The following is a 16932-nucleotide window of genomic DNA, read 5'->3' as shown; positions in this document are numbered from 1 at the left end:
AATTGCCCATTTTCCCTATAGCCGCATTCACACATAAAAAGCAGCAGGGATAATGATCGCAATCCAAATCATGACATTTCTATGGTTGCAGTGAATGCTACTAGTGATAAAGAAGCCTTGTGATTATCTAGTACAGTACTCTCCGCATAATCGGGTAGGCTCGGGCAGAGCGTTTCTTACCCGACTAAGCGGAGTACCCGATTAACAGAAGAACACGTCTCTTTCACATTTGACACACAATGTGCATGTACATGCATTGTACACTGTACCAAACACCTACACAGTATGCTTAACATGCGTGCTTGCACGGCACACTATACGTACTTTACACTTGCTCAGTCACGGGCAATAATTTACAATCTTTTTCATGGACAAATATGTATTAAGAAAACTTTGTAGTTTGACTATAGACTCCGGGGTAATACCCATGTGTTTTCTGAAATGACCATGTCTCTTTGTGTGCATTAGTCACGTAGAACGTCAGGTTACTATTCGAGAAGTGACTGGGGAAAAGTAAATTATGGAGATGGTGCTTGGCTTGATTTTCATTGCAAACTTCTCATATGGTGAATTTTGTTGCGGAGCAAGGGAGGAGTGCGAGTGTGTTCAACTCCTTTCTGTCTATGCAATTGTTTTAGTGCCAGCTACATGTGTAATGTTCGTTTACATGTGGCAAGTCGGTACATGTACAGATGTTTTCATGTTTAATCACTCCCCAGATGATTGGTCTTCTTTGCAAATTAAGCAGAGAATGTGATTAGCCATGGAAAATTTGACATTCATGATTTCTTAAAGTGATATGTCTGCGATAAAATGTTGGTAAAAATTAGATTAGAAGAAAAATGTCTACCATTTATGCGGAGAGGCGACCCGATTATCAGGTAATCATAATGTTCATTGGAAGTGATTCTGACATTACTACCCAATTAAACGAAGTACCCGTTTAAGCGATACCACCAGTACCCAATTACGCGGAGAGTACTGTACCTCATCAGCTTCCTGCATGCTGTGCAGTGCCTCAAGCAGAGCATGTGCATTTAGTGCGCATTAGCAAACCTCAAATAAGCACAGCTTAAACTCCTAAGTTCCTATTTGCCAAAGGATTAAAAATCACTCAAAAATTCATACAAATTTCTGAATTACTACCAAAATTTAATAATCTGTTCCATGTGTCATTTTCAACTTCTATTCAAATCCATTCAAAACTTATTTTGCACACAGACAAACAAACAATCAAACTAACACTGAAAAAAAAAATAACCTCCCTACGTATTAAAAGAGAGAGAGAGACAAAAAAACAATGATTTCTGACATCAGATTATTGAACAGTTGACTGCCAATTTACTATTTCTATCACTCTTTTATGCAAACATGTGAAACTCAAATTTCAATAACTTCCAGTGGCATAAATGTTAATGCCATAATGTATGCAGTGTGATGCTTGTTTTCTTTCATCTCTGCTAACTCACTTTTTGCATACATCACTGCCCTCCCCCTCCTGTTTTTTTCTTTGAGGGAAGGGGGAGTTTAAACTCCTTTCGTTAAGTATACTTCTGGCAAAAAGTGAATGGCCAATGTACTTGAGTGGGAGGCAAATTACAGGTCACTATGTGTATGTACAATACACAGAAATTTGGCTTAACTTAACATTTAATCTTAATTCTACTTCATGTTTACCTACTGACACTAACAGGAGAGGTAATGCACGATGTCCAGATGTCTGAAATCCAGTAGAACTCACCTGAGGGAAGTACGGGGACAAGACCACTATTTCACTCTGCTTTGGCTTTCCCCACTGGTCTTCTGGCCAGAACTGCATGAGTGATGCCACTTTCTCCACGATCTCTCGCGCTTCCTCCAGGTTTATGTAGGATGACTCGACCAGTGTGTCAACTCCCTTCACTGCCACAAAGTTGAGTGGGTAGAGGTTGGGGTGTTCTTCCCCCTCCTGACACCGAGACTTCAGCGTCATACCATAGTGGACCTTCAGGAAGTCCAAGATGGCCTGGCAGCTGCGATAGTTGTCGTGGAGGAGGCAACTTGCCTGGCATTTGTTCTGCTTGTCAAACTTGTAGAGGCGTTGCAGCAGAGACATGTCAAACTTGGCATCCAGTGCATGGAATGAGTGCACCTTACATTCAAATAGAATTGACGAGAATCATTGTGAAAAGTGAAATTACTGAATAAACAGACAGACTAACAAGCAAGACTTATGAGTCCCCTTCTTTCTACGTCCAGACCACTGGAACCAAACATAAACTTCACTTCAGAAACATCTCACTCCAAATATTCATAAACAAAAAGGCTCGTAAATAAACTTTAACTTGGCACCTACATAATCTTATGTACCAACACAAATAACTGCAATTCAAAGAGTTTTGAACATCCAGTGGAACTACAAACAGTCTTGATAAGCATGGACATATTTTGCTGGAACTTCAGGAACCCTGCATGGCACCTAGGGTCACATTGCTGCAACATTGCAATAGAAGTCTGACTTGTCACTGTCCATTATGATCTCATGCACGCTGACAAGTTGGACTTGCTTGTACAAGGTTTACAATGTATGTACTCAACCTTACTCATGCACTCTTCTGCCGGGCAGAAGGCCGTAAGGTTTGTGTACTGAAAAATCACACACACAAGAACCAAATTTTGATTGTATCTTTAACATTACAGAGCTTTCAAGACTTATCAAAATTTGATTTTGGAATGAAATTTTGTGTGAGGGCACTTCTACCAGCCAGGCGACAAATTATTGTTTGTGTGGTCAGTGTAACATTTCTGATTTATCTCAATCATAGATGATCACTGACTGAGGACTTACCTTGACCTCTCACCCTTGTTATTCCTAGCAATTAATCGTTGACTTAATCTTTCCCCTTCTTGCCAGATAATATCATAAGTTGACATATTCGTCAAGAATGACATTTTAAAACCAGGTACATTGACCTTTGACCTTAACCATTCACCTATCACTACTGTCTTGTTCATGCAAATCAGTGTAGATTCATCCCTATACTGTCCATCAACTTACCTTTTGTAATGACTGGACACTCAAACTGCTGTAGTAATGACAGGAAATGGCAGATTATGGCAAAGCATAATGACTTTGACCTTTCAGCACTAGCTGTATTGCCCAATCATTTCTACTCTTTCTACAAAACCAAATTACCATTGTAAACATTCCTAATTCCTAGATAAGGCCAAGGCAAAGGTAGCTGTGAAGAAAGGGGGAAAGTAGTCATCTCAAAGGCTTATGATAACAGTCTGGAAGCTTCATTCTCGGCCAAACTCCGCATTAAATAAACTTTTAATTCATCACCAAACATGCATAGCCTCCACCAAGCAGATGGCTAGCAAGGCTCCTCACAAGCAATTGGCTTCAATGGCTGCTGGCAATAGTACAATAGCCCCCCCCCCCCCCCCCCCCCCCGCAACCTGAAAAACATAATGCTTCCAGCACTCTTTGGAGCAGATCAAGGCATAAAAATATGCATAAATTTGACTTATGAATGAAAGAGAATAGTCATGCTGTTCTGTGGTACTCACCATTGGATTTGTTTGCTTGGGATCACCAGCGAGGACCACACACGTTGTCTCTGTTGCCAGGCTAAGTGGGATGATTGCTTCAGGTTCCAAGACTTGACCCGCTTCATCAATCACAATGTGGGTGAAGTAACCAAGGAGGGTAGGTGTCTTGGCCAGGTGCATTGCCATGGTGAGTGTGGCCAGGACAATGTTTGGTGGTTTTCTTTTGGTGTTTGGTGGTCCTGTCTGCGCATCATCTTTGCTGCCATGCATCCATTCTATGGACATAAACATGTAGAAAATGTATGCACTTTGCACAAGAAATTTTCAAAGATCACAATGCTTTCTATGGCTCAATGTTAACATCACGTACAAGCTGTACATCATGAACTCAGATTTGCTATGTAGCCAAACTTTGCAACGTTACAAGGCAACGACTCCTCTTGACAGGTGATCACCGTTCAAAAGATAACACCTGAGCATTTGCAGTGATGAAGGCTTCCTCTTCTTTGAGGTCAAAATATGTATTTGAATTGAACTGAATTGAAAGGGCATTTTATTGATTTATATCCATTGCAGCCCGCAGGCTGAATTGCAGACATTTTACAGAAATAAGCACAATGACTGTAAGGTATTCATATCAATATAAAATATTTCCATACCTGTTTCAATACAATTCTATTCCTTTCCCCATAATACCCAGGCAAACAGTAGGCATTGCAAAAACAACACAACAATTTTGCAAGACTGCCTCATTTTAAAGGCCCTTTCTTACCATTTCCTATTTGTGTGGAGTCATTTACTGAAGGGTATGTGAACACAGAGCATCATCATTTCAAGCACTATTAAAATGAACCCATGCTTATTTACAGTGCATCTATCAATCAATAACTACACCCTAACCTACCGAGAAGCTCTTCCTCTTTCGGGACATGAAAGCCTTCAGCATCCACAGGGCAGTATTTCCTGACCACTTCTGGTACAGAGGCAATTCTGCGTTCAGCTGCATAGATTCGCAACATCTGTACAGCATCCCCTCGCTTTTGACAGAAGCTGTCCAGGTAGGTCGAGATGTACCAGTCAGCAGCACTGTGAGCACGCAAATAATGACATTGTTAAACATGTATCTAACAACCACACAGAAGAATTTCATGAATTTGAAGAATCAAACTTCTTTCATGAGGCTATAAAACAGCTCTGCCGATATGCATTTAATATGTATGGCACGTCAAATGTTAATGCAGTAATCAAAGTGATTGGAACATCATATCTCTACTGAAATACAACAATTACAGAATTACAGAATGAAAGATCATGTAACTTGTAAGTTTATCCATTCATAGTTTTGCCATAAACAAATGTGTCACTCTTGTCTCAACAAACTTAGCAACATTCAACTATTTTTCCTATATACATTTTTAGGAACTCATGGTGCAATGGTGTCATTTTGCTTACAGTTTCTTGTAGTTTTAATAGTGTGACTGCTTGACAAATGTAAAACTGATATCTAAAACTTCAAAAATAGCTTCCTGTGAGTCAAATACATAAAGAGTGATAAATGCCAATGAAACTACTCTGTACTTTCAAGTTTTAATCTCATATTGCATAATTAACCATAAAAAGAACACTATTCAGTGCACTCTACATGGATCAAAAACTCTGTATCATTAATCAACAATTTTGGGAATATCACAACAAAATAAAACTGTAATGAGTGAAAAACAGAAAATGAAAATTGATACAAGATTCAAATCCTCTAGGAATAAACAAAAATATTTCAACAAGTACCTGTCCTCTCCAAAGTCACTTTTACATTCTTTTGGGAATTACAGGATGTCAGATCTGATCCCCTTTCTAACTAATTACAACCCAAATTGATTTTATCTCAATGAAGCTACAAACATGAACAAGGAAAAGTAGAAATTACGCAGTGCGTAATATATGTCCCCGCCGGAAGTAGCATTTAGTAGCAAAATGTACAATGTAGGTAAAAAATCAAGGTCAAAGGTCAAAGAAGTCAAAGGTCAAAATTCTGTGCAGAAGTTCTGAAGCCCTCACCTAGTGCCATCACATAAAGCAAACGGAATTGAAATCGGGTTAGAAATGGCGAAGGAGTAGCATTTTGTAGCTATAATGTACAATATAGGTCAAAAATCAAGGTCAAAGGTCAAAGAAGTCAAAGGTCAAAATTCTGTGTAGAAGTTTTGAAGCCCTCACCTAGTGCCATCACATAAAGAAAACGGAATCGAAATCGGGTTAGAAATGGTGAAGGAGTAGCATTTTGTAGCCAATGTACAATATAGGTCAAAAATCAAGGTCAAAGGTCAAAGAAGTCAAAGGTCAAAATTCTGTGTAGAAGTTTTGAGGCCCTCACCAAGTGCCATCACATAAAGCAAATGGAAGTGAAATTGGGTTAGAAATGGCGAAGGAGTAGCATTTTGTAGCAAAATGTACAATACAGGTAAAAAATCAAGGTCAAAGGTCAAAGAAGACAAAGGTCAAAATTCTGTGTAGTAGTTTTGAAGCCCTCACTGAGTGCCATCACATAAAGCAATTAGAATCGAAATCGGGTTAGAAATGGCGAAGGAGTAGCATTTTGTGGCAAAATGTACAATATAGGTCAAAAATCAAGGTCAAAGGTCAAAATTCTGTGTAGAAGTTTTGAAGCCCTCACCTAGTGCCATCACATAAAGCAAACGGAATCAAAATCGGGTCAAAAATGGCGAAGGAGTAGCATTTTGTAGCCAATGTACAATATAGGTCAAAAATCAAGGTCAAATGTCAAAGAAGTCAAAGGTCAAAATTCTGTGTAGAAGTTTTGAAGCCCTCACCTAGTGCCATCACATAAAGCAAACGGAATCAAAATCGGGTTAGAAATGGCGAAGGAGTAGCATTTTGAAGCAAAATGTACCATATAGGTCAAAGGTTAAGGTCAAAGGTCACAACTGAAATTCTGTGTAGAAGCTTCAAAGCTCCCATGTAGTGCTATCATATAAAGCAAACAGAATCAAAATTGGCTCATAAAAGACAGAGAAGTACATTGCAGCAAATTGAACATTTTAATCACGCACGGACGCACAGACAGACAGATAGACAGACGGACGGACACACACACGTACGGAGCCCGTTTCATAGTCCCCTGCTCGAACTCGTTCGGCGGGGACAACAATATCCCCTGTACAAAACCAAAATGTGAAATTTCATTGTGACAGTAGAGTGCTACTGTTGTACTTGCTCATGTGGGGAAATCTTGATGTGCAAAATTACATCTCCCCCCCCCCTCTTTTTTTTTTGGGGGGGGGGGGATGAGGGGAGATAGTTGGTTTGCCTTCAGTTCTCCAACAACCAACAATACACCTATTGAAATTAAAGGACTCACCTGTTTGAGCGAGTGCAGATCAAGATCCTGGCATGGGGGCACTGGTCCACAGTTCTCTGAACTGCCAGGGCCAAGGTGTGGGTCTTCCCTGTCCCAAATGGTCCTAAGATCATGGTCGGACCGTGGTGGAGCCCTGGGGTCTGTGCGGTTCCCGCTGTGCAAATGAAGCGGACAGCCTTCTTCTGCCTCTCGTTCAACATCTCTTCGCACATCTCCTCTTCGAGCTCCACAAACCTGCTCAATGAAGTGGGAAAGGTATCCCCACAAAAAACAACAAATAAACAAAAACATGATAAAATACACTATCAATCAATATGAGCAATGATCAGTTGATTTCCAGTAGTGATGCGGAAAACACCTTCAGTACGCTGTGCTTTTTCCTCATCAATTAGATAAGAGCAACTTTCAGTCTGACCCACCTCCACACTTGTTTCTGTAATCATTGCTCATGATGAGGATTTCTAAATGAATATTTGTGCAGCTAGTAGTTTTGGGAAGTCATTTTCTGTGATAAGAATCATAACTGCAAACAATCAGAAACATGAATTGATATTAAATGGGTTAGTCAAATATCAGTTGGTAATTGGCTAAACACAGTCACATGATGGAGGCACACTGGCTATGTTCGCCCATGGGCAGAACATTTTGGTATGTTCTCCCGAGGGGAAACATTTTCATGTAACAAATGACAAACAATACCAAACTATTGAACGATCATATTTTTCACACAATCGAAGCGGATGACCTGTTATTGTAATGCGTACGAAAGTGTGATTTGAATAACCCATATAATATAACAGATGATGACTTTTGTTGTCGGGAACATGTACCAAACGTTCCACCCTCAGAGTTTGAAATGCTATTTCGGGAGGCTAGAAGTCCCTCAATAGCAATTCAAACCTTTCGGTTGGAACATTCGGTATGTTCCCTCCCCCGCCAGTCATCATTTATATAATAATGCCACATGTCATCAGTACTGTCAGTGAGCAAATGCCTCTCAAACATTTCCCCTTTCCTTCCATCCTTGCCAAAACCAAAACCAAATATTTTTTTCAACTCACGAAATACTGGCATAACTGTTACTGCCTCAATAGTGCATAATTTCACACGTGAACAACAAACCACATATGTTTCTATCCTCTTTTCCCGTACTACACCATTGTAAAAATGTAGACATGCATAAACATGGTCAAAATGACAGGATTTGGTAGAGCAACTCTGTGACTGTGTCAAACACAAAGCTGTCTCACATTTTTTTTCTCCCATTCTCGAGACGAAGTATGATTTCAAACAGAAACACATTGTAAATCTGTGTTTGCTACTTTCTTGAACACAGATCTGGCTCAATGTGTTCACTATTAAACAGAATACAATGGCTAAGAAATGCCAGGATGTATCCCACAGTGATGAAAAGTGAATGAATCTAAAGGTACAATCACCAGCTAAGATAATCTAGCTAAATGGTCTTGACAGCACAACTACTAAAAATGTTGCACGAAGGATTTTGGGAGTAATGCAGGACTTATGGTTACCTTGCAGGTTGGTTTGGAGGTGGTAGGACTGTGTCCACACATCTCAAGTTATCCACTGCATAATGACAGGTCAAGAACCAGTGTCTGTTGACTGAGAACTGTATAGTGACCTGTAAGCAGATATCAGAAGGAATAGAGACAGATGACTGGGCAGCCATTCCTACTACACGGGTATCTAGGCACAATGCTGTGTATCTGTGATACTGGTAACAGAGAGGGTGATCACATCTTTAATGTTATGACCCTCAGTAGCTCTGCCCCACAGTCCCCTTTTGACCATGAACTGTACCATCAAACGTCCCTGAATTCCCTACCCCTTACCCTAAAGATTCTTTCTAAATATGGTCAGACTGCACAGTGAGGAAAGTAGGATGAACAGAATGATATTTCCTCAGAAAGATAAAGTGGGGCCATCCCTGAACCGCCACAAGCATCTCATATATTTTTCCTGTACAAGTCTCTGCACACAAAATCACTACAGTGACTACTTGACCTGGAATAGATTTCTTTCTTTTGTCTTGCAATTTACCATTGTTGTGGATCTTTGGTGCATCACTTTGGCTCCTTGCTTGTGGGCTTGAACAATGGACACATGTAAAAGTTATCAAATTCTAAGTTTGTACACTGCGACTTGGAAGGGTGAAGCCTTTCAAGAAGGGCTAAATCTCATCCTGAAGGGTTTTTTTGTTTTGTTTTGTAGCGATACGCGCGGGGAGGGCATTACCCAATTGCACTCCTGTGGGCTTTTTCTTCTCACAGTCCCATTATGACTGTCATCACCAACATTGCCACACATATACTCAAACATAGGGAGATTTCAACTTTTGATGTATAGTTCCAAGCTGGCCTAAGCAGCTTTATTTACGTAACCACAGTTACATATTCACCAGATCACAAGACATTTTAAACTTTGAAGACGATACACTCGGACTGACTGATGATGAGCAGCAGCTCATCATCATTTTCAGACCGTTCTCTCCCCTACATACTGTACAGGTCTGTCCTCGGCGAGATCTAAAATCCAACCCCTCCAGCTCCCATACTCAAAAAGCCAACCTCAACAACTAAGGACAAAGGAACACAATTTCCCAAGTTAAACACAGATTCAATTAAAAACTCATCTGAGGTGGCCAACTTAATTCCCTAACAAAACATTTTATAGTGCTATTACCCAGTAAGTTCCTTAGCTGTGGATACAGAGAAGGCACAAGAACTATACACCCTTCCCTGTTATCTACCACAGGTAATCCTTCCATAGTCCCAACTCAATTGACCACCAAAATAAAACCCAAACAAAGTGCAGCTCAATTAACACTAACAACAATACCTGCACTTCAACTGCAATCCCCAGCTTCCTGCACTGGCTCACACATAATAAAAATTCTAACTAACAGCAAAATCTAACACTATATTCCTCACAAAGTGTGAATTACTTCAAGTTCCCCCCAATTTAATGTCATTTTACCACAAATACATTAATTCATCTCAATCCAACTTATTTTGCAAGGTGCTAATGCTAGAATTCACCTGCCAAATAGAACAGTTTTTACAATACACACAAAGCATTTCTAGCATTCTCCTAAAATTATGGCTCTATCCTAGCCCAATAACCGACAAGTCAACACATAAAAAGCACAAATGCTGTATAACTGCCTATATACACCATTACGGTAACCAATAAACACTGGACAAACTTCATTTGTTTTAAGGATATAATACATTGATTCACAAAATCATATTCATTCAAATACACTTTGATCCCTTAACCACCAAATAGGCCTACCGGTACATGCATACTAATCTTATTTTGTCAGGACAGTCCGTATACTGTATTTAACAAAGGACCCATGAAGTGCTATCATATAAAGCAAACAGAATCAAAATTGGCTCATAAATGACAGAGAAGTAGCAAATTGAAGATTTTGATCACACACGGATGCACACACGGACACACGGACGGACACACGGACGGACACACGGACGGACGGACACACGGACGGACGGACACACACACGTACGGAGCCCGTTTCATAGTCCCCTGCTCGAACTCGTTCGGCGGGGACAAAAATGTTTATGGATGATCAACAACAGATAATGGACAAAGAATGACTGCAGCAGATCATCAAATCCTACAGCAAATGTGAGCAATAATTTGTTTTGAGAATGATAAAAAATACTACAATTAATATCAAGCAGCTTGGAGTCCTCTTGAAATGTTCCATCTAACCATGTCTCGGGATGGCATGTTGTTTAGAATCATATATATCAAATTAATCAAGTGCACACTAGCTCTAAGTAAACCACTGAGATGTTTTCATTTCTGTTTTCATAAAAATGAAATATCCATTCCACTGAGTAAATGCCATGTCAGTCTGATCACTTGTGGTTATTTGTTTACCATGTTGGCTCTGTCACTTTTAAGCTGCAACAGCTCATTCTTACGAATAGTCAGACACCACTCTGGGCATCTCAAATTTTTCACGCCATTCCTTGCGCATATTGTAGGCACATACCTGCACTTTCGCTGGTGGCTTCCCCTTCAGCAACGCCTTTAGTCTCCAGTCCTGTACAAGGCGTGGGCTAAGACTGACAGTGACTGAGTTGGATGAGCCTTCCTTTGATAGGATAGGGGCCTCATAAACTGTGGTCAGTTCTTCCTCTCTGGACGCACCCTGACTGTTGCACTTCAGAAGGACGGCTTCAACATAGCTCTGGAAGATTCGTGAGGGCTGTGAGTCATTGAACAGAGGCTGGCTGACTTTAATAGTTCCATAGAGTTCCCCTCCCTGGGCGAAGAGGGTGTTCCTGGAAAGCTGTACTGTTTGCATAATCTCCATATCTGTCACCGCTTTGTATCTGTACCAAGAACAATTTCCAATGACAGGTAAGACCTTAATATGTAGCATAAGGTAAATGGCAGATCTAGTTTCTTCCTCACTTATCACACAGAGAACATCTTTCATCTCCACCCCCATTCTCTTCACATTTTGGAATTGGCCAGCTGATAACATGAGTAACTAGAAATATCTCTATGGCAACTGGTAATGTACATTGTAAATGTAACTGTAGCACTTTACCCTGACCTTTGACCTCAAGACCCAAAACTTCTCAGTGAATCATTGTCAGAAAATAAAATAATTGAAACAAGATAAAAAGAGGAATTTAACATTTTCAATTGATCTTTGACCTTGTGCCCAAAACTTTCCACACAGATTCTTTATATGGTTTAACACAAATATGCACAAAGTTTCATGAAAAAAAAAATTGGTTTCAAACATTGCCGAGATATAGAGGATATTGTGAAAGTCAAAAATTTCACCCTTAACCTAGACCTTTGAGGTCAAGCATGTGCGTCCATAAGGTGATAAGTACAGCTTCATCCACTCACACACATGCATGCCAAGTTCCATTTGGACACCTCAAATGGTTCTTAAGTTATGTGGACCACAAAGTCAATTACGGACGAATGGACAGCCAGAAAACATACATGCATGTCTCTGATGAAACTTTGTGGCAGAGGCTTAACAATCATCCGCATCGAGAGATGTGAGCATTCCATACTTGCCTTGAGAGACTATCCATGCATTCTCTTTCTTCTAGCTCTAGCATCCTGTGCATGAAAACCTTGTAGTTTTCTCTGTTTAGGCGAAGCACATCCAGGTCACCATCTCGTGACTGTAGCTCTGATGCTGCTGGGCTGGGATACTTCTCCATCAACCTGGCGGAACACAAGCTTATGTGAGCGTATGCACATGCTTAAGGGTATATTTAGGTACGAGTTGTATATTCCTGTTGTAAAATGTACATGAGACTAAAAACTGCTCTTTTGGCCTATCTTTCATTGTATTTACATGCAAAATATGCCTATTCATTGCCTGTTTTGACATCGAATACAATACCCTTTGGCAATACCATCCCAATTTTGGGTAATTGTACCCTGCACATGCCAAAAGGGGACACCAACATTAATTCATACCAAGTTTAATTTCCTCCTGCTTTGATGTTTACTAAAGTCCAGACACAGCTTTTAAAAAGAAGATATAAAAATGCTTACTACATGTAGCTCGCTGGGCCATTTGGGCCTCACTCTAGGGGCCCCCTCTTTGATCTTGGGCATTGCCATCACTTGTGTAAAATAATTATGATTCCCTCCCCTTCAATCCACAGATGATTCATTCCAAATTTAGCCCATATTCAACTCTCTGATCTCGAAAGGAAGCTAAAACTGTTACAAATGAGAAAATCAATTATTTTGCAGTACCTGTAATTTGGGCTCTGAATTATGGGTCCCCTGGGGGAACCACTAACATTTATACAAAATGGCAAGTTTGGTCAACAGCCAGAGACCAGTGTATTAAACAAAAAATGATAAAGATTACGCACAGCACACAAGGGATGACGCATGACGTATGACATGCAACAGACACCAGACAGTGAGTGATCATAACAGCTCCTTTCAGTCATTTGGATCAGGGGCCCATTTCATGAAGACATCAAATAAAAGTCTTTACTCAAAGGTATGGTATAGTTTTGATACCTCAGTCATTTCAAAACCAAAATCATTAGATAAACTTTGAATTCCTGTAAGAATTGCATGCTTTGCAATATTTCCTAAAAAAGAGGCATCTAACATTATCTCACAAATAGTTAAAGTCTGAATCCCCCATCTTGACCAACCTACATCCTTTTAAATCTCAGAATGGCCAAAGCTACGAGACACTTTCAAAGGGAAGTAAAATCCATTTCATGACATCCCTCACAAGTGCATCTTATGAGCAAAAATGTCTCTTATGTGACTTTAACTTTTAATAACAAAACGGACCTCCTGGGGGGCGTTTCATGAAGGAACTTGTCGGATAAAATGTCCGACAAGTCAATTATATCCGACAAGTTCAGAGAAATCAGCCAATCACACTAAAGAATTTCTCAAAACTTGTCGGATATAATTGACTTGTCAGATATTTTATCCGACAAGTTCCTTCATGAAACGCCCCCCTGGTGAGCTTCCTAGAAAAGGGATTGTGTCATCACCTTACCAATCTAAAAATAGTTTTGTAACGAAAAATATGGAAAGCATTTTGGAGTTGATAATTTAGAATGTACAACACCTTACCCCACAAAAGACATTAGTACTTTGAACAGTTACAACTCTACAATCATTTGATGCAATGTGTCATTTTTTCCCATTGATTTCATTATTAGAAAGGAAATTAGTGAAGATTTCTGTGCATGTTAATGTGAAACATGGAGAGTGATGACATAATCGCTTGATCCCATTTGCATACATAATTGTTACCAATGCCGTTGTAAAAGTGAAATTTTCAGTCAAAATAGCAACCTTTTACTTTGTACTTTGACCTCTTCCACTCAAAGCATACAAATGTCTACTGTTTTTATCCTTCCTATGTGTACCACATCACATCATGTTATTAAGTTGATGGCTGGATAGCCCAAGTTTAATGACCTTGCATCTTTGACAGTTGTATCCAAAATCTACTCGACTGCATCTACAATTTATGTAACATACAATTCATACTTGGTCCCACTAGCAAAACAAACTAGAGAAGCACTCTGAAAGCACAGACCTCCGCCAAGTATACAGCTCATTTCCACCACTGGTCTTGTTTTTCCATAGAGATATCAGTGATTTTCACCCATACGGACTTATAGCATTGTGTGCCGAAAGTCGCCCAATTTCCAAATATACAGTAGGAACCTTTTGTTACGTCAAAAACCCTCAGCTGTGCGGCGCGCATTACCTTGGCAAAAACTAGAGCACGCACTTTAGTGCGTGCATGCAAACCTCAAATACGTGCAGCTTGAACTCCCTAGTTCATTGACCCTACCTGCCAAAATGTCAAAAGTCCTCTTTAAATTCCCCAAAAATTCTCGGATCACTACCAAACTTTAATCATCTGTTACTTGTATCATTCTAAAACTTTCTTGCTAGTTGCATCCGAATCCGTTCACCACTTTTTGAGTTATTTTGCACATAAACAAACTAACAAAGAAACAAACAAACAAACAAACCAATGGTAACGAAAACATAGCCTCCTCCCGCAGAGGTAACAAACAAACCAAAGAAAAACACCACAGAATTTTCTTCAAATTGTGAGAACTACATCTAGGATCTTGGGCACATGAATAGTTGGGACAGACGACTCAAAAATGCCTCCGGCACCCTTTGAGTGGAAACCAAATACATCCTTACCCCTTGGTCCAGGAATCTGGGGGAGCACTCCTAATGATGTTGCAGTTGGTTTCACTCCATAGTTCACTAACTGCCACTTCTTGGTGAATAAACTCTAGCTGCTTGAGCTCAGTTTCAGTTCCCATGTTCACAGAAAGCTTGACAACAAGGCAGGGTCTCTCATCTGTATACAATCATGGAAAGAGGCCTGTCAGTATTTTGCACAACACCATCTACATCTGGTAGTGGATGGAATACCTACAACTGTGACTTCCACAATATTGGAGGTGCTACAATGGGAATGATTAATGTTTTACAATGCAGCATTTTAATGAGCATTTCTCTTACTCAGAGGTAAACATCCATTCTATCAAATCCCTTGACACTGCAGTAGAATTCTGTCTACTTCATACATATATCTGTCAGGGTCTGCAAACACATGCTAAGTTCAAAGGTCAGCAACAAAGCCCCATCCATCAATAACATAATGATCTGACACAGACAAACCTGTGCAAGTTTGTCTCCCTAGAGAACGTCATAATTTATTAGCTCTTTGTACACTGAAAGTTCTCTGCAACTATACTCTCTTGAAGACACATAATTTATTTCAATGAATTTCAAAGGAATTTCTCTTCATATTCTCATTGATTCTCATGAATAGAGTTAAATCACACATAGAAACAGCAAGTCTTGATGTGTCTACCTTACTTAACTGGAGAAAAAGTGACAAATATTATGGAAATTGGGAGCTCAAAATCTGTCCTCACATACCAATACTTGCAATAACTGCAAATTCAGAAATTACACAATGTGATTAAAGTGATTGCTTCAAATGTTTCCTATTGACCAGAGCATTACTCTTATCAAATTTGCTCAGTTGGTATGATTCTAAAAGGAACAAAGTACCATATCCGTTGCATCAATTTATTCAACAGTAAAAACGACTCATCAATTAATACATTTTGAGGGGTAGGGGTTACATGACTTAATTAATAACCGACAAACTTTTTGTTTCATTAACTACACAATGCAAATTTCTAGGCCATGAATATCATTGCCACATTCAATTTGAACATGTCATTGCCAGTAATTTCTCTTTTCTATGAAAGCATGTAATAACGTAAACTAAGATTTATAACTTTCATACGTGACTGCCCAGCTAAAAACCCACATAAAAGTCAGAGATTCAGATTTCCTGTAAAGGACCAAAATAGTCATTTACGTTGACCAACTCAAATGTTTAAATTTGTCTTGCCAGGGAGAGTAATATTTCCTCTACATACTGTCAAAATTTGGCAGCATGAATAAAACCAAAATCAAGAAATGAGCAGTTTTTCTGGACTTTTTTTTTTTTACATGTTCATGCTTTCACAGTAAAATGCAGAAAATGTTTTCACTGATATTTCCATATAGCATGTCTGAGTTACTTTTATCTTTGAATCCTCCCCCCCCCCCCCATTTCTATGAAGTGCACCTCTTCACCCTCTCTTAATTCAACACTTTTTCAATGGGTGGGATGGTCCACTTTAAACAAGTATATCATTTTATTAAAGCTACAGTTTACTCTTTTAAACTATGTAGAAAAGTTGAAATCTATTTTGGCCAAATTGTTGTTTTTTGAGCTGGGTGGTCACATATATTCTTTTCCTGATTGAAAACTTTGCAATGTTTTAATTATTATCATATCTATTAGTTACCTTAAACATGGAGTAAAGTTTCCCTTCACAAAAGAATTTTTAAATCGAAAGGAGAATAGTAATTAAAAAACATGAATTGAAAATTTTTGGCAGAAACCAATGAGACTTACCAAAGTCAAAGACAAGCCACTGGCAAAACAGGCCACAGCGTGATGATGAGAAGATCACTTTCAGTCGGTAATCCTGGGAATCTGTCTCGCTTTCCAGTAGACGGCCGGGACAGCTCTGTGGCTGGTTCTCATACTCTGGGTCTGAGAGGAAGAACTGTGAACGATGCTGGTCGTACAGCAGTCCAACTCGTTTCAGCCGTTTCTGCTCAATGTGATCAAATGATCATGAAAGATAAACATCCATGAGGATTCCACGCATTTGCTCATTCTTTTTTTTCATAGCTTACACAGATGCTGCACAATGATGTTGGAAATATATAAATGGCTGAGATATAAGAGGAGCAGCTGCTGTCAAAAGGAGAGGTCAATGCACAATTTCTCTGCACCAAGCCACATGAATCAAATTTTGTGGGTTGTCATTTTCATTATCAGTCAAGGCCACTGCAGGACAAATTCACATAGTTAATCATTGTCAAGACAGGGAAGGGCAGTA

At 39.5% G+C, this 16932-nt stretch overlaps 1 protein-coding gene across 1 annotated transcript in view; it reads right to left on the bottom strand.

Annotated features, from left to right (window-relative positions):
* LOC140235525 (3'-5' exoribonuclease HELZ2-like) overlaps positions 1-16932 on the bottom strand; it is a 74376-nt gene that overhangs the window by 24498 nt on the left and 32946 nt on the right. Inside the window, exons 15-23 of the mRNA XM_072315548.1 lie at positions 16440-16641; positions 14654-14816; positions 12008-12160; positions 10956-11298; positions 8443-8552; positions 6911-7144; positions 4439-4620; positions 3553-3809; positions 1742-2131 (exon numbers count right to left, since the gene is read on the bottom strand). Coding sequence (XP_072171649.1) covers positions 1742-2131; positions 3553-3809; positions 4439-4620; positions 6911-7144; positions 8443-8552; positions 10956-11298; positions 12008-12160; positions 14654-14816; positions 16440-16641 — 2034 coding nt within the window. The remainder of the gene's footprint in view (positions 1-1741; positions 2132-3552; positions 3810-4438; positions 4621-6910; positions 7145-8442; positions 8553-10955; positions 11299-12007; positions 12161-14653; positions 14817-16439; positions 16642-16932) is intronic.

Source organism: Diadema setosum, chromosome 11 (genome assembly GCF_964275005.1).
Source record: "Diadema setosum chromosome 11, eeDiaSeto1, whole genome shotgun sequence".
Taxonomy (NCBI): Eukaryota; Metazoa; Echinodermata; class Echinoidea; order Diadematoida; family Diadematidae; genus Diadema; species Diadema setosum.
The sequence above is the reverse complement of the archived record's forward strand: the minus strand, read 5'-3'. Positions and strand labels throughout refer to the sequence as shown.